The sequence below is a fragment of the Macrosteles quadrilineatus genome, unplaced genomic scaffold (assembly GCF_028750875.1).
Source record: "Macrosteles quadrilineatus isolate MER2022 unplaced genomic scaffold, UCM_ALF_1.0 Scaffold_1__1_contigs__length_201487025, whole genome shotgun sequence".
NCBI lineage: Eukaryota > Metazoa > Arthropoda > Insecta > Hemiptera > Cicadellidae > Macrosteles > Macrosteles quadrilineatus.
This window is the reverse complement of record NW_026542594.1, coordinates 105,506,970-105,532,576: the sequence shown is the minus strand read 5'-3', so window position 1 is coordinate 105,532,576 and position 25,607 is coordinate 105,506,970. Positions and strand designations below refer to the sequence as shown.

At 34.2% G+C, this 25,607-nt stretch overlaps 1 protein-coding gene across 1 annotated transcript; it reads left to right on the top strand.

The window, feature by feature from the left end:
- The first annotated feature begins 5,594 nt into the window (after window positions 1–5,594).
- LOC128999484 (uncharacterized) lies at window positions 5,595–7,296 on the top strand. The gene is made up of 2 exons (XM_054426040.1): window positions 5,595–5,627; window positions 5,752–7,296. The coding sequence occupies exons 1-2, from the start codon at window positions 5,595–5,597 to the stop codon at window positions 7,294–7,296; spliced, it is 1,578 nt and encodes a 525-aa protein (XP_054282015.1).
- Window positions 7,297–25,607: the final 18,311 nt, after the last annotated feature.

Sequence of the window (25,607 nt, the reverse complement as noted above, 5' to 3'; positions counted from 1 at the left end):
ACAGAGACTATTTGAAAATAAAACTTTAGACCTAGCTGAAGCAGTGGAACAGTCTAGAGCTCTTGAAATGGCTCAAGCTCAAGTCGAGAGCTATCCAAAATCTATGTACGGAATGCAAACTTGTGCAACGAATGAATTGGCAAAGCAAGCTTGTCAGTACGAATTCCCACTACAACAAAAGGAAGAAGCGACTGTTTCCGCTATTAAAATGTTGATAGCAAGTGTTATTTTTGTGGGCATGACAGACACTCTAGAGATCGTTGTCCAGCCAGAGAAGCAACTTGTGGGAAATGTAACAAGACAGGGCATTATGCGAGAGTCTGTAAAAGTAATCCAACTCAACATTTTAAAGTAAAACAGAAGATGTCTAGTACATCAGCTGCACTAATAGCAACAACACATAATACATCTGTATTGAAGGACTCTACAGTTGAAGCTAAAGTGAATGGCCTGGGAGCAAATTGCTTAATAGACACCGGGAGTACATCAAGCTTTGTAAACTTGAAGTTTGTTCAGTTAAACAAAATTAAAATGTGGTATAATGAAAGTGGACAAGTATCACTAGCTGCTTCTAATATGAAATCAAACGTCCACGGGTTTGTTAAAATCAACCTAAATCTGTTGAATCACAATTACAACAATTTTAAGTTGACTGTTCTTGAAGATCTTTGTACTGACGTGCTTATCGGACATGATATCATGAAACTCCACTCAAATATACAGGTTTGGTTTGGAGGTAAGAAACATCCTCTGTTGGTGTGCTCCTGTGCCAAAGTTGAAGCACCCAAACTATTCTGCAATTTAACTCCAGATTGTAAGCCAATAGCCACAAAATCACGACGTTACTCAGATGAAGATATGCAATTTATAAAACAAGAAATGGAAAGACTACAGACTGAGGAGATCATTGAACCTAGTTCGTCACCTTGGCGTGCACAAGTGTTGGTTGTTACAAACGACAAAGGGAAGAAGCGACTTTGTGTGGACTATTCGCAAACGATAAACAAATTTACTCTGTTAGATGCCTATCCCTTACCAAACATAGATGATCTAGTATCCACTGTAGCGACGAACAAGGTTTTTAGTGCCATTGATCTAAAGCAAGCATACTATCAAAAACCAATTTCTGACGAAGAGAAGAAGTACACTGCTTTTGAGGCTGCTGGTCGTCTTTTTCAATTCAGAAGAATCCCATTTGGCGTAACCAACGGGGTGGCATGTTTTCAAAAGACCATGGACCAAATCATTAGAAAAGAAAAACTGAATGGAGTGTATGCCTATCTGGATGATTTGACCGTATGTGGAAAGGATCAAAAGGATCATGATGAGAATCTAAGAACATTTTTAGATGTTGTAACTAAGTATGGACTTGTAATCAACAACGAAAAGAGCAAGTTCAACCAGTCTTCAATAACCTTGTTGGGACATTTAGTTTCCCATAACTCTATTCGACCTGATCCAGATCGGCTAGAATCTCTACTGTCACTTCCTGTGCCCAAAGACCAAGTTTCACTAAGAATAAGAATAAGAATATTTTATTTCCATTGATCTGTTTGTACAGAAATAGGACAAGTCAATTTGTTATTCAATGTTATACAAATGTAACATATAGCAAATAAAAATAAAACAAGACATTAAATTAAAAAGAAATACAAACTTGTGTATTAAAAAACTCCTCAAGTTCATAAAAGGGATTTTCTACCAGCCAGGTGTACAATACAGATTTAAACCTGTTTAAACTAACCTCTCTTGCATTCTCAGGCAGCTTATTAAAAAAGTAAATGCAATTTAGTTTAAAAGAAGTTTTAGTTTTTGTAAGCCTATGTGGTACTATATCCAAATTCCCCCTCCCCCTGGTATTATGATTATGAATATTTTGCCTAGTACGAAACATATTTAAGTTTTTTTTAGCATAAACCAGAACTTGAAAGATGTATAGATTGAATACTGTAGGAATTTTGAACTCTACAAAAAGTTGCTTACAGTGTGCTACGTGATCGACTCCTGCCATATTACGAATAGCTTTTTTTTGAAGCAATAGGATGTCATTAACATGTGGTGAGTGACCCCATGCAAGCAATCCATATATTACATGTGCCTGAAAGAGGCCAAAGTATGCTAGTCTCAAATAATCAGGACTAACAAAACTTTTAAGTTCCAAAGCAGGCAAGTCACTCTTGAAATTTTGCTACAAACAGATTTGATGTGATCAGACCAGTTTAATTTTGAGTCAATATGTATTCCTAAAAGCTTGACCGATTCCATATTGACTTCTCTTTTTAAACTCAATGTTATATATTGTGTTTTTTCCAAATTACAAGATAGTTTATTTGTCGAGAACCAATCATAAGCCATTGTCTCTGCTTGTCGGGACATTTCTTGTAAATAAATCAAGTTTTCATGATTGGAAAGTAATGTTGTATCATCAGCATAAATAATGGAATAGGTATTTAAGTTTTTGGGCAAATCATTAATATAAACTGTAAAGAAAAAAGGACCAAGAATTGATCCTTGTGGGACTCCAGATACGACTTCAATCATCTTGGAACAATTATTTCTAACGGAAACATATTGTAATCTCTTTGAGAGGTATGACTCAATCAGTTTCAAGGAGCTTTGCGCCACACCGTAAAACTGAAGTTTTTTTAGGAGAATATCAAATGGGACACTGTCAAATGCTTTACTGAGGTCACACAGCACTAGAGAAACAGATTTTTTCGCCTCAAAAGCATCTAAAGAATAATCTACTAAATTTATTATTGCTGATGTTATTGATTTATTTTTACGAAAGCCATGTTGACAGTTTGTAATTATATTATGTGATTCAAAAAAGTAATTGAGTTGATTATACATAATTGATTCATATATTTTTTATAAAATTGGAACAATTGAAACTGGGCGGTAATTTTGAACCATATTTTTGTCCCCCTTCTTAAATATTGGTGTGACTTTTGAAACCTTAAGTGATTGAGCAAAATAACCTTCCTGCATGAAGTTATTTAAGATAAAAGCAAGAGGTTTACTTATAAATTCAATTGTTTGTTTGATTATATGATTTGATAACCAATAAAAATCCATAGCCTTAGAGTTTGAAAATTTAGACACAACTTTTATAATGTCCACCGGTGAGACTTTTTGCCACATGAATGAATCTTGATAGATAGATTTATCTCCCAAAAAGTGTTCCATACTAAAAGGTGTAGTAGGAATTCCGTCACTTAACTCTTTTATTGAGTTTTGAAAATATGTATTAAATTCATCTGGATCCAGGCTGACATCCGGGGTAAAAGAGGGGGAATTTACGTCTCTAATTACCTTCCAAGCGGCTCTGCACTTGTTTGGGGCATTGTTAATATATTTTTCAACTGCCAATTTTTTTGCTCCTGCCAATTCTTTTCTGTACCTTCTTTTAATTTGAATATATGCATTGTAAGCTGCCTGAGATTGTTCTGATCTTATTGAAAGAAGATTCTTATAAATAGAAAATAACAGTAACATTTCATTTCTTGTCTTTTCTAATTCCGGTGTGTACCAGTTGATTAATTTATTGGTTTTTATATTTTGTTTGTTTTTTTCTTTTATTAATGGTGAACAAGAATGCCACAAATCTATATATCTTTTAAAAAATTCGTCAAATAGGTCTTCAACATTTATTTTATTTTGTTTAAAATCACCAATCATATCCCAGTTTTCTTGTTTTAGGTAAGTTATAAATAAATCAATATTTTCGTCATTTTGTTTTCTAAAATACAAATCACTGGAACACACCTTGTTTTCATTTCTTTGTGGATATTTAGTTGTACACATTTCAAAAAATAGAGGAATATGGTCAGCAAAATAGCTATCCCCAAGTGTAGTCTGATATAAATTCTTATTGAAATTTACAATAATGTTATCTATGCAGGAATTAATACGTGTGGGTTGTCTATTTGTTAAAAAAAGGTCAAGTGATCTCAAAATATTACTAAATCTAGTGAAACTGCTATTTAAGTCATTATTATTTTTCCCCATTTCAATGTTAAAATCACCCGCAATAATTATTAAGGAGTTCTTAAGTAATAGTTTTTTAATACAACGCTCAAAACAGTCAAAAAAATTATTCACATCTCCACTTGGAGCTCTATAAATACTAACAATCAAAACGTTTCATCCGTAAGTTTTATGCAGCAAATTTCAAAATCAGACTCAATATAAAATTCAGTAACATCAATAACGGAAAAATTCAGACAATTTTTAATATAAACTCCCACTCCGCCATTAAGTTTAGATTCCCTACATATAACACTGGCTGGAACAAAATCTTTAGGAACAAACAAATTAATCTGATCACCTTTCAGCCAGTGTTCACACAAGCAAATTACATTCAAATCTTTTTCTTTACATAAATATTCTAACTGTAAAATTTTATTTCTTAAACAACATACGTTGACTTGAATTAATCTAAAAAAGATTTTGACATTTCTTTACCTTTTTCCATTACACTTTCACTTTCCTTCTTATCATCACAGGTTACACTGCACTTGGGAGAACTTTCTGCTAATAGTGTAGAGGTGCTGGTGCTGATGGTGGATGAAGGTAGTTGCTGGTAGTCGGTAGTGTCGACTGGTGGGGAGCTCAAAGATGTAGTTGGCTGCTGCTGAGGTGGTTGCTGGATATTAGTGTCGACTGCTGTGGCTCTCATTGACGGAGTTGGCTGCTGATGCTTTGCATTCTGCGCTGGTGATGACTGTTGAGTGTGGGGGGCAGCAGTCCATTTAACCACAGAGTGTTCCAGGGCTCTCACAAATCTTTGTGAGAAAATCCATTCCTCAGAATTCGGATCGATTTTTGGAAATAAGAGACAATGATTATTGTAGCCTCAGTTTCCTGCTGGAATTCCACTAATCTATACCTATATATTTCTGTATAAAATGATCCACTTCAATTAGGTCACGGACACAACCCATTGGTGAGCACACCAAAGTCTTAAGCCCACTAGTTTTAAAGTTTTCTGTTAGCTGTTTAAAAGCGCTGTCGTAGTCTGTCTTCGATGGCTTTCCCCAAAAGACTTCCTTTGTCACTAGACTAAAGACTGTTGCTCCCTTATTTAAGTATTGCTGCTTTGTTAGATTTTTTGAGATATAATCAGTAGATTGTGGTCTCCCAAATTTATTTCTAAAGATCACGGCAACACCTGCAGACATGTGCTTCTGATCTCCAAAATCTGCTGAGATAGTGTGTGCAAACCCCACTGAACTATCACTCCTCATTTCATCAATCATTGTTTTCATGTGTTCTTCAACAATATTAATTTTCCCATTGTCAAACATCATAGAAGATTTTACCCGTGAAGCTCTATTGGACTTTGTTCTTACCAGCTTCAAGAACATGTCAGCTACCCTTACCTTACCCCTGGCATTGAAGTGCAATCCATGTGGTGTGAAAAGGTGGCGGGGAAGAGAGTGCAGCGGCAGTAGTGAAACCTTAGGGTGCTGGGCAACAATATCTTCTAATTTCCTGTTAATTTCTCCAATTTTTAGGTCCAGTCCCATCTTGTCATATCTCCATGGTAAAGTTGCAATAACCAGGTTAGTGTGGTTAGTGATTGAAATGAGATGGTTAATTTCATTCAGAAGAGATTCAGAGTTGTTAGAGTTGTGGAAATCACTAAAGCGAGTCCTAGGATTTTTCGCTCACTATTCAAAATGGATACATCGGTTTTCTGATAAAATAAGAAACCTGACACAAGTCAATTCTTTTCCTTTGTCATAGGAAGCGGTTGCAGATTTTGAAGCCCTCAAACTTGACATTGCAAACTCAGTAATTACTCCTAGGAATAGGCAAGAGCCACTGGTAGTGGAGACTGACGCATCTGACATAGCCGTGGCAGCAACTTTGAGTCAAGATAATCGGCCAATTGCTTTTTTCTCACGGACTCTAAACAAATCTGAGAAGCTGTATTCAGCTGTTGAAAAAGAAGCCATTGCCATTGTCGAAGCCCTTCGAAAATGGAAATCATTTCTTATCGGAAGAGACTTCAGATTATACACGGATCAGCAAGCTTTATCATTTATTGACAAGAGGCATACAAGCAAAATCAAGAACGATAAAGTTATGAGATGGCGACTAGAGCTAACACCTTATCAATATGAAATAGTGTACCGACCTGGTAGGGAGAATGTAAAAGCAGATACGCTCTCTCGGGCATGTGCGGTTCGCTGGGATAATGCCAAGTTGTTTGAATTACACAAATCTCTCTGCCATCCGGGAGTCACTCGAATGTTTCATTGGATTAGAACTAAAAATCTAAACTACACTCTGGATGATGTAAAAAGGATGACGTCAGCTTGTCAAACATGTGCAGAAGTGAAGCCAAGATTTCACCAATTCCAAGGCAAATTGATAAAGGCAACCACTCCCTTTGAACGTCTAAATATTGACTTTAAGGGCCCTCTTCCATCAACAACCAGAAACCGTTACCTTTTAACCATGGTGGACGAGTATTCTCGTTTTGTATTTGCTTACCCCTGTAAGGACATTAGTTCAGCAACAGTTATCAGATGTTTTTCAAATCTAGTTTTTATGTTTGGAGCCCCGTCCTTTGTACATTCAGATAGAGGTTCATCTTTCATGTCGCGAGAGCTGACGGACTTTCTTCACAAGTACGGAGTAGCTACAAGTCATACGACACCTTATAACCCTAGAGGGAACTCTCAGATTGAAAGCTTCAATGGAACAATATGGCGAACCATCCTACTAGCTTTGAAAAACCACAACCTGCCAGTTGCTGCATGGGAAGAAGTATTACAGGAGGCTCTTCACTCAGTCAGATCTCTTTTATGCACTGCGACAAACTGCACACCGCACGAAAGATTCTTTATACATAGCAGAAGATCTACCAATGGAGACTCCTTACCATCTTGGCTATCCGCTCCTGGTCCTGTCCTGCTTAGAAAGTTTGTAAGATCTAATAAATATGATGACCTTGTGGAGCCAGTTCAACTTTTGGAATCAAATCCACAGTACGCTCTCGTCAGAAGAAGAGATGGGTCAGAATCACAAGTATCCCTGAGACATCTTGCACCCGCTGGCCTACCTCTTGGTGATCTACCTCATGAAGACAACACTACTGAGAGAGAGATTGTTGAAAATATAAATTCAGACATTGACCACAATGAAGTTCAAAATGAAACTCAAGAAACGGTATCTCAGACCCCAACTTCAGAGACGGCTGTGGGGGAACTACGTCCAAAGAGGAATGTCAAGCCTCCGTCATATCTAAAGGATTACATATGCTATACCTACCTTGAAAAATAGTGGGGGAGAATGTGGTGATGTGAACATTATCACCTGATAATATTTATTATTTGATTTGTTTGTAATATTGTATTTGTTCTTAACTAAAACATGGTTGTAATTTTGAATGAATAAAAGCCATACTTTTGGTTTACTAAGTCTTTCTTACAACACTTGGTGCAAGCATACATACATACATACATGCATACATACATACATACAAGCAAACATTGCTCGTATTGGTATTACAGTATATAGGATTTAAATATTAACAGCTGTTTCATTAAAAAAAGTAGTGACACATTATCCATATGACGATAATGTAAACAAATCTGTTAAGGGGACTTTAAAGGCTTCTGGGGCAGAGCCCTAAGGGAATTTACTTTGTTTTTCTTTTGATGGCTCATCTACAGACCGAGACCTTTCTTTGGACACCTCTACCAAGTTTATACGCCCAGCTGTTCTCTCAAATTAGTGGAGACAAATCTTCCAATTAAACATTTATATTCCACCATGTTAATCTTACGGGAAAACCCCCAACTTTGATTGAAGATCCTGTCCAAATTAATAAAGAGTTCAAAAAATGAAAAACACTTTGCAAAATTACAGATCAGGGCCATTTTTTGACATTTTAATCATCAAAATCGGTCCAAAAATTCCAGGAGTTCCATTTACAAAAATCGGCTCAGCGTATTATATATATATATAGATAAATTGAAAATCAATTCAGACAAATGGAAATTCTCTTAGTTGGCATGTTTGCGGCGGGGGTATTTTTTACTTCAATTAAAAATGTATTCCAGCAGTTCTAATTACATTACCCTATATGTTTTGGTCTAAAAACCTAAAGGCAAACGTTCTGATATGCCAAACATCAGAAAGAGGCTGGAACGAGATGGGGACATGGACCATTAAGAAACGCAGTTTGTCACAGGACATGGACGATTTCAAGACGAATTTTTGGAGATTTCACCTGGTGGAAGAGAAAGTATGTAGATGCGGAGAAATAAAGACCACGAGTCACATGTATTAATGAATCGCTGACTTCAGTAGGCAAATAGGAGAGAACAGGAAGAAGTCTTGGATAGGAAAGGTCTAGAGACGAGAAAATAAAACTTGATGAGGGAAAAGGAAACAATTGAGACGTTTAGGAAAATAGTCAGTCCAACCATGACGTAACGCGGAGGGATATGGGAGCAAAGGACTCGAACTGTGCCATCCTACCGTGTGCACTCCTCACTCGTAGTAGCGCCGTCAACAGCAATGGTCGCGTCGTCACCGGTATAGGATGATTTTATTAATATCTTATTCGTAGCTAGGATATTCGCGTTCGGGTGAACATTGTACGTGCGTCAAATGATCGCAATTGTTAAAATTTCGCCGAACTTAAAATTGGGGGTGTGTTTTGTTAGTAATAAGTTGAGATGCCGGATTGATTGTTTGCGTTCGTGAGGAAAATTCGTACATGCATCAAATCGATAGCAAATGTCAGTTTCTTAGCGAGTCGTAGATTGTCGTGACGGTATTTTCAATTGAATCAATAAACGCCAGATCGAAAACAAGAATTGATAAGTCCTACACCGGAAAACCCGTGTCGTGAAATTTCGCTTGGTCAGACAAATACTACGAGTCAGTTTTTAAATGTTTCGTCCGTGTGTGAATCGCCGTCTGTATGAGTGTTGTATGTGTCTACATGTGTACGTTTATAACATTTTGTATTTCATATATCGTAATAATTTTTGAACAGAGTATCACATTTTTAATAGTGAGAGTTTTTGGTTGTGTAAAGTAAATGGGGAAGCAAAGTACTCGGTCGAAGGCTAGGGCTGATAAAGGGTTACGAGGATAAACTCCCATTAAATTCATAAAGAATCATTATGAAATAAAATATCAAAATAATCGGCTCAGAAGCCGATTGGCCCCGTTGCACTGATCAACAAGGAGTGATGTAGTTCACAAACCTGCATAATAATCCCTGTTGAATTAAATTGTCAAGCTAAATGGAGTAATAAATAACTTAGGTGAACTGATAAAAAATTTCACAAAATCTGACACTGTCATTGTCATTGGTGGTTGTAATGACATTGGAAATGGTGATGAAATACTAATTAGTAAATATCAAGATATCATTGACAAGACAACCCACACGAATGTTATGATTTCAGGATTACCTTACAGACACGATGTGCCTGGTCTCAACAACCGTATCGCATTTTTAAATATAGAACTTGAAAAAAAAGTTAACCAAAATGAGCATACCAAATTTCTACCTCTCAACCTTTTACCAAGGCAAATGTATACTAAGCATGGTTTGCATTTTAACCGATCAGGAAAAAAAGAAGTTTCTAAATTGATCAAACATTGCATCTACGGAACTAATTCAAACCAGCAGAAGAGTAACTTAAAAACGGCTACTGAGGAGATCAATGATGAGTTTGTATTAGATATCTCTAACGTTGAAGGAATTAAAGTGGTGGTGGCAGACATGTACAAGGTGATCAAAGCTCTAAAAAATGACAGCTCAGTAGCTTTTGCCCACACAATCTCTGGTGATTTTCAACACCCTAGAAGGATGACTGCCGGTGTAGCAGTTTCTTTTGCTAGGCATTTTGGGAAACCCCAATTAAAGGATTGCTTGTCTAAATCTTTGGCCTACCAGAGAAGCAACCCTAAGGAGGCAGCAGTCTACAGCCTTATAACAAAGGACAACTTTAATGGCAAGCCTACTCTGGATGGTTATGACTCAGCATTTGGAGCTCTGACTGATGAACTCAAGACTAAGAAATTCAGTGTGCTGATATGCTCCCCCATGGGTTGTGTGCGAGATTTTGTTCGAATTGAACATTTTTCAAGGAAAATAGTGGAGTTTCACAGGACCACTGGCATTCCAATCATAGTGGTAACAAAAGAACAACCTGGTGCTCAGAGAATACTTCACCATGGACTCTCCCATTCAGAATTTGTCCTTAAGCTGAGACAGAACATCCAGACATTATGCCCGGCAAGCAAACCAACAACTGTACCACTGACACTCTGCTCATCTCAACCGTCTTCGCAGCAACTACAACCACTATCTAGTTCTCCACAGCATCACTCACAACCAACTTCAACACAACTTCCTGCTGTTGGTCTTATCAGCCCCCGGTTGGTTCCAGGCGGTCTCAGCTATAACGAAGTTGTTAAGTCAAAACCATCGAGTGTTGTGAAAAAGCAGAGCAAATGTGTGGTGTCAAGTGTTGAGGGTGATCCATCAGTGTTAGAGTTAGATTCCTTTTTAGATGATAGTTCTCCTTTAATTTTAAACTGATTCATTCTGACAATGACCTTGTACCTGCTAAATTAAGTAACTTAAATAATTCTTTGCACAAAACAAATTCACTGGCTCAAAATAACGAACTAAAAGGTTTATGTAATCAATCTTTTTATTCAACTAACTGTGATTTAATAATGCATTACAATTGTCAAGGTTTAAATTTAACAAAAATTTCAGCTCTCAATTTATTTTTATCTGAGGCCAATTTGAATATTAAAGCTATATCTTTTAATGAACATTGGTTAGATCATAATTCAGCCTCTCTGTTAAATACAATCAATAATTTTAAATTGGCTAGTTCTTATATAAGAGAAAGTGGCTGTAGGGGCGGATCTTGCATATTAGTGGATAAGAACTGTAAATATGTAACAATAACACAGTTTTCCAATTTAAATGAAGACTTTATTTTTGAATGTTCTGCTATTGAACTTGTGGATTTTAATTCAGTTTTAATTTCTATTTATACAGTACCAAATTTCAACATAAGTAAACAGTTTTTAGATAGACTTGAAATTCTATTTTTGATAATACAGAAAAAATTCAAAAAAAATACTGTTTTTGTAACTGGAGATTTTAACATAGACATTTTAACGAATGACACATTCACAAGTAGATTTAAAGAAATTGTCGAATGTAATGGTTTTTGTTTTCAATTTGAGGAGCCAACTAGAATAACAAATACTTCATTTACTTGTTTGGATAATTTTATCACACCCAAAACGTTTAGTTGCCATTACAGGTTAAACACTGAGTTAGGTCTTTCTGATCACAATGCTATATTTATAAACCTTCCTAAGCTAGCCAAGTGTAAAACCATCAAGAATACTTCTAGTTCTTTTAAGAAAAGAATCATCTCTGATAGAAATACAGATGAATTTTGCAAATATCTACAGAGCACTAATAATAATTTTGTATTTAACCCCGCTTTAAACCCCAATGAAAATTACAATAGTTTTTTGAGAAATTTTTTATTATCTTTCAATCATATATTTCCTGTTAAATCACTAAAAAAGAATGCTAAAACTAATAAATCTACTCTGAATTGGGTGACCCAAGGTATAAGAATTTCCAGTAAGAGGAAACGAGAATTGCACTTGGAAGCCAAGTTTAGTAGAAACCAAGAGTTTTTATCCTATGTAAAGCAATACAAAAAAATATTTAATAAAGTTGTAAAAAATTCAAAAATTCTCTCAAATAATAACCTAATTAGAAAATCTGAAAACAAGTCTAAGGCAGCTTGGCAAATTGTTAACAATGAACTGGGTTTAAACCGTACTCAAAGATACAAAATTATTTTAAAAGATGATACAAACCAAACCACTGTTGATAATCCTGATGATGTAGCTAAGCTTTTTAACAGTTTTTTCTGTAATACAGTTATTAATCTGAATGTAGAAAAGGCTTCTGTCAATGGTGTTCATTCGTCTGTAAAATCATACTGCAGTGATGGTGGGGTTACATTGTGCAATCTTAGCCCCACTAATAAAGATGAAATAAAAAAGATTATCCTTTCTCTAAAGAACAAAATTTCGGTAGGCTGGGACGAAATCCCAATTAAATTGATCAAATCTGCTGCTGACATTATCTCCGAACCCTTATCTCTTATTATAAATCAGTGTTTAAAGAATGGTATTTTTCCGGATCAACTCAAGTACTCCCAAATTTCTCCCGTTTTTAAGAAAGGTTCAAAATCAGATATTAATAACTACCGTCCAGTATCAGTATTAAGTAATTTTTCTAAAATATTTGAAAAAGTAATAAGTTATAGACTAGTTAATTATTTTGAAAGTAATAATTTATTTTACAATAAACAATTTGGTTTCCGAAAAAACTTAAGCACAGTTTCTGCTCTTACTCAGTTTGTTAATGAGATTGCAGAGGCCTTGGACAGGTCTCAGGCCACAGCAGGTGTTTTCTGTGACCTGTCTAAGGCTTTTGATTGTGTGGATCACTCACTCCTGTTGCTAAAACTTATTGATTATGGGATTGGGGGAAGTTGCTTTTCTTTAATACAATCTTACCTTTCTGAAAGAAAACAAAGAACTTTAATTTTAGAAGATAACAACAAACATTATTCACCATGGGAAATTATATCCACAGGTGTTCCCCAAGGCTCAGTATTGGGCCCACTTTTTTTTCTTATTTACATTAATGATCTTCCAAAAGCTATTAATAAAGAACTAATTCTTTTTGCCGATGACACTACTGCTTTGATCAAAAATAATAATACAGCTGAAATGTTTTCTTCTCTGCAAAGTGTGGTAAAGGACATGGAGCAATGGTTTTTAGAAAATGGGTTAAAACTTAATGTTGAAAAAACAAATATTATTAAATTTTCTACTAGACACAAAAATATGGAAAACTGTTCCTTTAATTTAGTTGAAGCTCATAAATTCTTAGGGGTTTACGTAGATGACGCAGTTAAATGGGATTCACATTTGAATTATTTACGTAACAAAATTAGGTCGATATCATCTTTATTCATACATTTAAGGGACTGTGTTTCTATTGAGACACTTAAAGTAGTTTATCATGCTTATGTGGAGTCAGTGTTAAGATATGGCATAATTTTATGGGGTCAAGCTACTGGTATTAAAACTTTATTCAGGTTACAAAAACGTATTATTCGTATTATTACCAACTCTCATCCACGCAGTTCTTGTAAGAAACATTTTCAAAATTTAAGAATTCATACATTAACGGGGTTGTATATACTAGAATTATTAAATTACATACATTCAGTTAAAAATGAGCTACCAGAAACAATACATTTTAATCACAGGTATGAAACCCGAAATGAAAATATATTTAGACTCCCCAGACACCGTTTGACCCTATATGAAAAATCTCCATTGTACGCTGGGCTGAGATTGTACAATGTGCTTCCGCCATGCTATAAGTCACTAAGCAAAACCAAATTTAAAGATACAATAGATAATTTTCTTATTGACAAGGCTTTTTACTTAATTGAAGATTTTTACAGAACTACAATTTAGGTTTTTTTTTTTTTAAGTGTTTAGTTTTAAGTTAAAAGTTTTAATTTTAAATATTTTATGTATGGATTTAATTTTGACAATGCACCTATTCTAAATGTTATGACATGTATGGAATGTTTTGTGCAAATAAAGTCTATGTCTATGTCTATGTCTATGTCTATGTCAACTGGCCAGTTGGCAAATACATCAACATCTTTGGGGAGTCTGGTAACTCAAAATAAATAAATAAAATCATCAAAGCTAGGTTACCGAGTCTTTGTATTTTTAAATGAAAAAACCGCCAAATTTGGACATACAATCATCTCTCTCACTCTCTCTAATTATTGATATATTGTGTACAAAAGGTACTGCATTATTTGTATCATGGCTCATTAACTTATTCAATACAGTATTTTTACAAATCTCTATCTTTTCATTTGCCTATGTTCCAGCTAGTATTTTTAATATCAAATTGATGAATATTAAAGGTAATCGGCTTGACCGAACAAGTATACAAAGTTTGCACAAAGAATCTTGATGGTCACATTATATATATACATATATTTCGACAATGCAAGTTTTACAAGTTCAGCTCATAATTTTAATATCAAGGTGGTGAATTTAAGAGTAATCGGCTTAACCGAATCAAATATTCTCGTACGTAGAACGGGCAAACGGCTAGTTCTATATATAAAACTGAATTAGTTTTAAAAATCTTTGTACAACTAAATCTAGAGTTCTACTTGACCGATTTTATTAACTAATGGGTCGTTGGAATGCTTAATTTGTGTAGATTTGCAAATAATTATGAATAAAGTTTGTTTTTGTTTTGATTTATGGTGAAAAAAAACATGTTTTCCATAAGAAATGTATTGAAAACGGTGTTTTTCATAGTTTTTATTTGGGTGAGACTTTTGTCTGCCTTTTTTGAGTGTTTCCAAGAAGTGTATGGTATCAATTTGTAGGAAATTGTATTCTATTTCAGAATATCATCTTCCACTTCTGTAAATTTCTTCACTATTTAAAAGTTATTTGCAAAAAGCTAAGCAACCTCCGAATTTATGGTACCGGTAATGAGAAAATACTGAGTTAGGGATACTTTTGTTAAACTTTGTACAACTAAATCTAGACTTCTACTGGACCGATTTTGTTAATTAATGGGTCATTGGAAAGTTCAACTCATTTAGATTTGCAAATAATTATGAAAGTGTGATTTTATTAAATCTTTGTGGTAAAAAAGTAAAAAAACAAAAATATGTTAAAAACGGCTTTTTTTAAAGTTTCTGTTTTCAAGTTTCTATTTGTAGCCAGCTTTTGGCTGCCTTTATTAAGCATTTTCAAGAAATACATAGTAGTTATTTGTATTAAATTTTATTATCTTTCAGAATATCACATCCACTTTGGTCGATTTCCCCTCCATTTATAAGTTACTGGCAATAATCTAAGTGATCTCCAAATTTATAGTGGTGAGAATATACTGAATTAGATATATTTTTGTTAAACTTTGTACAACTAAATCTAGACTTCTACCTAGATTTTGTTACTTAATGGGTCGTTGGAAAACCTATTTTGTGTAGATTTGCAAATTATTATGAAAGTTCGATTTTATTACATTTGAGGTAAACCAATACAAATAAAAAATAATACATTTAAAACGCCTTTTTTCCAAGTTTATATTTGTAGTCAACTTTAGGCTGCCTTTATTGAGTACTAGCAGAGTACCCGTCCTTCGTACGGGGTTGGCATATAAGTATAAATGCTTATTGTAGTTATGGGGGAGGACACGGTTTAAGAAAATTTGGTCTTTTAATTTATACGGTATCTTATAGTGTCCTACAGTATCTACCATAGCCATAATTTTCTACCACTGCACCTAAAACCATGAAAAAAGTTAAGTTCTCATTGTGTACCACAACTTTTTGTTGCTAGTTGGTTAAAATTAGCTGTGGTCATAAATGCAAAAAACATAATAGTGCTGCACCCTGTTGGTGAGCCTTATACCTTTTTAATGCTATTTATCATAGAACCAACTTGTGAAGTTGAAAGGGCTGACAAAATTCTTTAATTTCTTTAAATATGAATACTCATAAGGATTACATGAGAAACTCCAGAGCCAGAGCCACTGGGGCGGAGCCTGAAAGGATTTTTGAGGTAAGAATATGTTTATATGTTAATCGGGAATATCAGCTATCATCATACTAAATTTCAACCTTGTCGGTTTAGTATGTTTCGCGTTTACTCGTCACAAACATCCATCCATCCATACATCCAAACTTTCTTACTTATAATATTAGTAGGATAAGTAAACTGTTGTAATATTGCTTGTTTATGGATCGATTTTTATCAAACTTGGCAAATTAATTTATTTCATAGTAAGCTAATGATATGTTCCTTAAAATCACACTTCGTTACCCTCCCTGTAGTCAGCAAAAACCTAGGTACTCGTTAAACCTAATGTTATTGAATTAGATTTAATGAAAAATAAAGTCACACAAATGGAAATGTGCTTTGGCTGCAGGTTTGCTGCGGTGGGGGTATTATGGAATTGTAATTTATGTAGAAAGAATACTTTGTGGTAGTACATGATTAACTCTAATTAATATTAGATACTAAACAAATCAATCCCGTTGGTGCAATTAGTAGCGCCATTTGAACAGCTACTGCAAATCAGCGCTACTATTCGTATTTGCTTGCAGCTATACCCGTGCCTTGCAACGGGGTCAGTATGCAAAAGAGACAATGTGGGTTCTTAGAAACATGCCAAATAGTTTTCCAAATGCCAAATTTAGAAACAAAATTTAACTGTACTACTGTACTTAACTTGATAATAGTACGTTTTTGTTAACTCTTACTGTGATTATACTTATATATGCTACCTACGATACAAAACCAAAGATAGATTTTAAGGTATAATAAAAGAATGTATTTCATGGTTTTCACTGTAAACGAAAAACTATCACAATAGTACCGAAAAATAGGAAAATAAGGGTAATTTTATAACATATTTTAGTGAAATTATAATCAGGCAAATCATGGTGGATTCCTTCCACCATATAGGCAAATGGAAATTCGATCAGTCTATAGACTTGCTGCGGCAGGGGGGTTATTACTGTTTACACAAAAATAAATAAAAAATAAACCTCATAAAACCAACTAAGGATAAGAGCCTAGATTGATACGGCAATGATTATAGAATCTTAATTATTTCCTATATCCATGAACAATTTTTTTTACAACGAATTATTCCCTGTAAAACATTATTACAGCATTTCACAAATACACTATTAGAACAGACTCAGTAATAGATCATAAACATAAACAAATGAAGTAACTGAAAGAATCATATACTAATGAAATTCAAATTACATTAATATACGGTTTGACAGCTCCATTTAAGTAATGTTAAATAATGTTTACATTCGGGCTAGTGACATCATTATTTTAAATTTATAATCCTTACCCTCTCTGTTCTAATATTCGTGTAGTATTTAATATGTTTGAACCAGCTGTGTGGAATTATGAAATCAAAATTCATGTGACAGTTAGTTCTGCTTGTTTACATTTTTAAATTGAGTAGGTTTGTTCTTTGTTACCATGGATACCATCAATCAATATTTACTTTTAAATCTCTCACCTCAAATTTTTGAAAGCCCACGGGGCAGAGCCCTAGGACAATATCGAAGCGGGAATAGTTCTATATGTATCCTCGGAGCTGTAGCTTCATTTGTGTGCAATTTGAGCCCAGTCGGTTCAGTAGTTTTTGAGATTACCTCATACAAACACACACACACACACACACACACACACACACAGACACCACCTCTTCTTTATAATAGTATAGATAGATAGATAGATAGATTTTCCAGAAATACATAATAGTTATTTGTAGGAAATTTATTCTCTATCAGATTATCATCTTCCACTTTGGTCGATTTCCTCACCATTTCAAAGTTATTTGCTAAAACGTTAAGCAACCTCTAAATTTATAATGGTGAGAAAATACTGAACTAAAGATTTTGTTGTTAAACTTTATACAATTAAATCTACAGTTCTACTGAACCGATTGTATTAATTAATAGGTCATTGGAAAGCGTGTAGATTTGCAAACTATTATGAAATTTTTATTTTTTTAAGATTTACTAGGTGAAACCCGTTAAGGTCTGACAGTTGCTGTTGAGGTTGCAAGCTAGACCGTTTGACTATAAATCGATGATAAATAACTCAATTTTTTTTTTTTTTAATTTGGGTTGTTCGTGATTTAGCAGTGTGCTTTAGGTACGTCCGATCTTAATAATCAATAATTCAAATGGAAGCTGGTATTTCACCGAAGGTTCTTAGGTCAGAACAAATAGAATAACGTAATTAGAATTGAGTAATATATCTTAAACTAAGTTACATATCCAAGATATAATTAAATTTATGTTTTCTGATTGAGCGAGTGTCTCAGTCTTTAAACTTAACTGATTAAAACTATAAATATCTCAAGTGAAAGCCTTTGAAGTTTTTTAAGACCAAGACATGTAAAATAACTTAAATAAAATTTGGGTTATACGTATCATTGATTGCAGAGAAGTACTAAAGAGTGAAAATTTAAAAACGTACGTTTTCATGTCCCTGGCCTTTTACTTCGTAGATACTGGATTTGTAGTTAATTATTATGTGTTTTAATATTTTTTGGGACGGGGGCAACATGTTACACACATTTATTTGGTTTTAAATAGGTTCTAGCATTGACTATATATACCTACTGTAGGTATATATAGTCAATGGTTCTAGGTATTTTTTTCGTATTTTTAAAGTCTCAAAATTCACGACCATGACGTGTCCCTAGGGTACATTTTCTAACTTTCACGCTGTTTTTAGACTAATTACCTTATGTGTTTTATTCATGCCGAAATATATAAAGCCATATTTTTATGTCATCAATGGTTATTAAACTTACAAAAAAGGAGCATATTATAATTTTATTGTCATTGCAAACTGACTACCATGACAAAATAAGTCTGTCCCTCGATTTGGCGTCACGACCATTTGGGAAAAATTTTCTACTTTGGAGTATGACTGTGGCAAGCCTGGCGTCGGATGGAGTCAGTTGGTTTTAGAGACTAGTTCGGGGTGTAAGTCAGGATTGTAGTGCCGGTCGTTTCGAGTTGAAAGGAGGAATTACAAGATTGATAAAGGAAAGATTGTGTTTTTTGTAATTTTGGTGTGTCCATGACCGTACGTAGTCATTCGATGAAGTAGACATGGTGTTAATTTTTGTTTATAAGATATTTCAATTGCTAGATTAATCTAGAAGTCCACTTTGTATCCTTGAACATGAGGTGCAGGGCCACCGCCAGAACAGAGCCAAATAACACGTAATTTCACGACCAAAGTTTCACGACCATCGCGGGTTTTTTCACGACCAATCCAGCCTTATGGATTATAGTGTGTTTGGTCGTGACAATAACTTTAATATAATTGTAAATTGAACAGTTTAGTTCAATTGAAACACATATTTTTATTATAACTAACAGTATAATTGAAAGATTGTTTAGAAAGATTTAGATTATTTCAGAAAATTCACGACCGTACCGCTTGTCCCTGACCATCACGTTTATGATTTCTATCATAAAAATTTCAAAAATTAAAATATCGTCATATTTCAATGTTTTTTACACAAAAGAAGCACACCTCTATACAAATATAACGATTTTTTGGGTCTCAGGTAAGTTTTTTCGTAGTTATACAAACTGAAAAAGATTTTATTGGCTTTTTTTCAATTTTTGAGTTTTTTTTATTTTTTTCTAGAAAGACCAAATATACCAAAAGCTCAGTGACCTTTTTATTGTATAATGGTCATAAAAGTAAATTAGTTTATAGCAGAACATAGTTATAAAAATAATATTAACAATTTTTAATATTCATTTAAACGTCTGTTATGGTCGTGACAAGATTTTGTGTTTTTCCACTAAAGATGCTCTTAAAAAAAAAAACAATCAAAGATATTGCGTTACCATGGACATTTTATGAAACTTAAAATGTTAATGAAATAAAAAAAATAATAAAAGTTTTGAAAAAAGGGGAAAAAAATTTGCAATGTGCTTTTCCTGAAAACGTACGTTTTTAAATTTTCACTCTAAAACGATTATTATTGTTGATTCGTGATTTAGCAGTGTGCTTTAGGTAGGATTATTAAGATCGGAATCTTAATAATCAATAGCTCAAATGAAAGCTGGTATTTCACTAAAAGTTTTTAGACCAAAATATATGGTAATGTAACTAGCAGTTCTAATTAGAATACATCTTAAATTGAAGTAAAACATAAAAAAATCAAATTTATATTTTTCGTTGAGTAATACATTAGATAAATTAATGATGCTTGATGACAAATATGTGCTTGCATACCTTCATTTTAAGACCAAAATTATTAAAATCGGACTGGTAGAAGAGCCAAACGAACTCGAGAAATAACCAAATTTAACTCCCATAAGAAATGTACAGGGACGCACTTTGTGCATAACTCGAAATATTCGTCAAAATGAATGCCGATGATTAATTGATGGCATATCTGTGGTGCGTATATACCTTTAGTTTAAGGCCAAAATTATGAAAATCGGTCGGGTAGAAGACCTTTAACCCGACTTGGAAAAGAAAAACCAATAATTTTTATAGATTACAATAATAGGTTTACCAGTATGCATAATCTAAACATACGAAACATGTGTTAATAATTTAACAGCTTATTTTTATATTGTTATTTAATTGATTTTTCCTACAGTTACCTAACAATGTACATGTTCTCTCACTGATTTGAGAAAGCAAAGTGGCCAATTCGCTTATCAGTTTTAATTACTTTGTCTCACTCCAGATTTGGCACGAAATAGTGAGCGCGTAACATGCAGGCAACGTCGTATGCGCCGCGCGAAATACGTTGGCAGCACCGGCTGTAAATCAGCTGGTCAGCTGTTGTACTGTTGTATTTGTCACTTCACATTAAATCTATATTACTTATTTAATACGCAAGCAGGATTTTTGTGACAATTACTCCTCCAAAACTACTGAATCGATTGACATGTTTTTGGTGTCGTTGGAAAGAGCGTAACGTGAAGTTGTGCAGGAAACTTTCTTTTTTGGTAAATAGTTAGAGAGTGAGGTCCTGGGGCCCTTTAAAGTTTTGTATTTCTCCATAAGATTAACATGGGAAACAGACATTGTTTTGAAACTCCAGCTGTCAGAAATTAAATATTAATAATTGGTATCCATGGAAGCAAGAGAACATTCACAATGTTTACATTTGCTTTGACATTTAAATGTAAACAACGAGAACTGTCAAATGTCTATTTCACAATTTCAGACAGCTGATCCAAAAAAATAAAACAACTATGTGGTAGGTTTATTTAAACCTTTATGATTGATTTTTTATTATGAATCTATCTCAATGATTATGAAACAAATGTTTTCCCTTTGCGAAGCAAAAATTAAAAGTGAGAAGAAGAACATGTATTAATTGTAAACAGTCAATGTGTAAATTATCTATGTTGTATTAAAAATGTGTATAGTTTTGGATGTTGGTTTGTGTTTAATGATATAAGTTATTAATTATAGAATTTTTATTTTAAGGATTTGGCATATGAGTAAGCCTATGATAAATAACACCATTTCAGAGTTCTGCCAGTTTTTGCCTAACTCTGTCCTGTAGAGTTTAAAGTAGCCTAATCCTTATTGTCTAAAAATTTGCTAAATAGCTTAGGTACGGTACTTTATAAAAGCTGACAGCCTTTTTACGTTGACTTAAATTGCAAGCTTACATTTTCCCGTCATCATCAGAAATTATGACTGTTATTAGTTTTTAAACAAGTTATTTGTTTATAAATAACTCCTATACTTCTTTGCAATTGCTCGATTTCGAGCAACATGTACACTAGTGTTATATTAAAAGTTCACTTCTGTGTAAAAATAGGTTATGTTTCTTCACCAATTTATTTGTTTTATGGTAACTGTAGGAAAAGTATAATGTGCAACTCGAGTTCAAAGTACAATTGCCTCACTCGAGAAACCATTCCTCGTGAGTAAGGATTTCTCTCGAGTGAGTCAATTGCTCACTTTTCTCACTAGTTGCACAAATACGGTAACTATTTCTTTGATTAAATGTTGTTGTTAACAATTTGCATTTGTGTTTCAAGTGAGTATGTGATTCTAATGTTATGTGCTTAATCTGTACCATTATTATTAGTGAGTAAAGTGGTGTATGGATTTCAGAACCATTATTTTACTAGAGACCGTTGTATTTAACCACAAGCGGGCTCTGTTGCTAGTTTGCAATACTTCAGTTTTACAGAGTAATCAATTCATATCACAATCTTTCATCAGAGCAAACATTTCATCCATAGAGTGTTCAAATAAACACATCTATTAGACATTAAAAGTGTTAGAATTAAGCTCAGGAAGGTGTGAAGGAGGACGTCTGCCAGATCTCTCCGATCCCCCAGGGACTCTTGAGGTATTTATTTACAAGGGCCCACACTTAACATCTTTTATTCCACTGCGCAGCTATGTGATTATGTCCTCATTAGTTCAATTTAAAGTAAATTAAATTCATTAGTCTAGTAATTACTAGACTAGTATTTTTATGAAACAGGGCCCTGGGGGCAACTTTTTGTTATTTTCACACCTTTATGGAATATCAAATTATTTTACAGGTGAGAATAGATTTTGCATTTGATGAGAATGATTAAGTAAGTAATCTTTTTTATTTTCTTCCTTTACAGTAGCTAGGGAAATAGTAAGAAACAGGGATACACTTAGCTACTGTAAAGGAAGAAAATAAAAAAGATTACTTACTTAATCATTCTCATCAAATGCAAAATCTATTCTCACCTGTAAAATAATTTGATATTCCATAAAGGTGTGAAAATAACATACACTTGCTTTTAAATTTAAAAAAGAAACAAACAAAAACCAAGAAGAAAAGGAATGACAACTTTTCTATGAAGGGGAGAGGTAAGGTTACAGAAAATTCCAATGATCCCTATAGCTAATGAGGGTAGGATAAAGGGAGTCGTGTTGTTAGGCTTTTGGACACATATTTGTCTAGACTATGATTGAAAGTGGCCGAAGCCTGAGAAGGAAGAAGATTTTCACGGGGAATTGGCCTGGCAAATCAGTCCCAGGCTAAACCAGGGGTGGTGCGGTGGGAACGAGGGACTTTGGTTTATCATTTAGGTTTTCGTCGATTAATAAAAAAGAATACTATAATTACTTTCACACAAAATATGCAAAAATGGCACGTAAACTGCGAACTCAATTAGACCTTTAACCATCTCCACATTTGACAACAAAACCAAGAAAAATGAAAACGCAAAATAAAATAGATAAATACAAATCCTTGTCCTATGTCTAGTGTCTAGATTGCCCACGATTCCATGCGCCAGGTATGTTAGAAATATAATATTACTAGCTGCTCCGACAGATGTGTCGTCCTGTCCTAATGTGGTTTTATGTCAAATGTTCGTTTATTTTCAAGATAAGCTCGTTCGCATGGCTCAAACACGTCCTGGTTGAAGTTCGTTCGCTACGCTCACTTAGGTTGTGCTTTAGGTTGGAGCTCGTTCGCTGCGCTCACTTGCCTTCAGGTTAGCTCGTTCGCTACGCTGACTCGCCTCCAGGTTGAAGTTCGTTCGCTACGCTCACTCACCTTTTGGTTGCAAATTAGCCATTGTCATACATAAAAAAAAAAAATTTTGCTGTACCCTGTTGGTAAACAAACCTATTAACTTTTTAATTCTGTTGAACATCACAGAATCAAATTGTTTGGGTGAACCAGCTGTTAAGATTCTTTAATACCATTTAAATATGAGTACTCATAAGGTTAACATGGGTAACTCCAGAGCCACTGGGGCGGAGCCCTTTTGACGGATCTGCACCAAACTTCACACAAACCATCCTTGAATAATGCTTAATAATGCCTGAAAGTTTCATTACAATCTGTCGAGTGGTTTCGGAGTCCATAATGGACAAACAAACAAACATACATACAAACAAACATACATTGGATTTTATATATATATATATATATATATATATATATATATATATATTGGATGAATAATTAATCTATGGTTATTTAGATCTTGTGCTTTATAGCTTTTGTATGCAGTAGACTTTCCAGGGTGATTCACTTGCTCAGGAACTTGAAGAACTCTGTACCCACTGAATGGCTAAGAACTGCCTACCTTGCCTTTTTTCAGAGCATAATGGTTTAAGACTTTGGGGTGGCACTCCGGGAGGCGGCAGTCAGAATCTTGGCAGGTGCTGATTTTCTAGACCACTGCAAACCTATTTTTATTTCTGAATCCGTAGTGTACAGCTTATATATTTACCAATCTCTTCTGTGTAGGAGTCAGGCTCTCTCGAACTCCGAAGTGATATCCACCCTCACAATACTAGGAGGAAGGACGACTTGAATGTACCCTATGTTAGATTAAGAAAGGTCCAATCTAGCTATTGTATACAGAGGTATAAGTTTTTTAACAAACTCCCTTGTACAGCTCGGAACCTGCTGGAAGCAAAATTCAAAATGGGGATAGAATCTCTTCTGTTGGCAAATCCGATTTACTCATTCAAAGAGTATTTGGAAATTTCACCTGGCCAATCAAGTTTTTTTAGCTAATGAGTGCCAAAATGTGTGATGATAAATAAGTTTTGTTTTTGTTTTTCAATTTTCTGCATGATATGTTGCAGGCTTAGGCTAAGATTTTGATGTATTGACGTTTCCTTGTACATATTATGCTTTCAGGAAATAAATCATTCTCATTCTCATTCATTCTCTCATTCTCATTGACGCCTGACGGAACTGTTTGAGGTTAGAAAATAGTGTTATTGTTATTTAAATGGTTGTGTTTATATTTTGAGTACTGTTTGTAACGCACAATTTGTTTTTCAGGATTAATTTTGCCAACAGTGTCATTTAGAGGCTTCTGATTGACTAAAACGAAGGTTTAGTAATTAAAAATTATTTTTGTTCATAGAATAAAATTATAAGTGCCTCAAATTCAATTTTATATTTTTTTATTATGAAATTAAACCGTCATAACCTAACCAAACCAACCAAACGTGCTGACAATGAAAAAATCGAATGAAGGTTTACTTATTAATCGAAAAAATAGTTCTGTTCATAAAAATAAAATTATAAATGCCTCAAATCCTATTTTAAAATTTTTTTATTATAAAATTAAACTATCATAACCTAACCAAACTAACCAGACTTGCTAATAATGAAAAATCAAATGAAGGTTTAACAGGAAAAAAAATATTGTAAATTACTGTAAATATTAGAGACGGAAGACTGACTGAAACCAACTGACGGACAATTGACTGGGAAAATGCGGAGCGGATGCAACTGAGACTGAACTGTAACTGGACTGTATCGGAACTGTGACTGAACTGATGTGTGTGAATCGACCTTAAGTGTGGTGAAGAATAGCGTTCGTACCACGGACCGAAATGGTTTTGCAGCTCTCGATCGATTTAAGTTCTCGACTTCGTCTCGAACTTAAAACTATCTCGAGCCGGCAAAACCTCATTTTCGGCTCTAGTCTAGGTACGAAATATACTATTACGCCACACTACATTATTTTGATGAACTTTCCACGCAAGGATTTAGTCCAGAAAACAGCTGTTTGCCACCAGCTTATTCAAATGGGTTTTTTTTGCGTAATACTGTTCTGCAATGATTTTTACGCCACACTACATTATTTTGATGAACTTTCCACGCAAGGATTTAGTCCAGAAAACAGCTGTTTGCCGCCAGCTTATTCAAATGGGGTTTCATTGCGTAATACTGTTCTGCAATGAGTTTTACCGGACACCAATCAGCTGATTATACTGTATTTTCGTGGCAATTAGTGGTTATAAACAAAAACATAACCTCTCTCAGAGGTTATGACTAGTGTTTATTAGTCCTTTAGTTGGTGGAAATATATAAGGATTTGGATTTGTACGGATTAAGTAGTATGGCGTAAACTATCGTACGTAACTCGTCCAAAATGTGTGTACCGGAC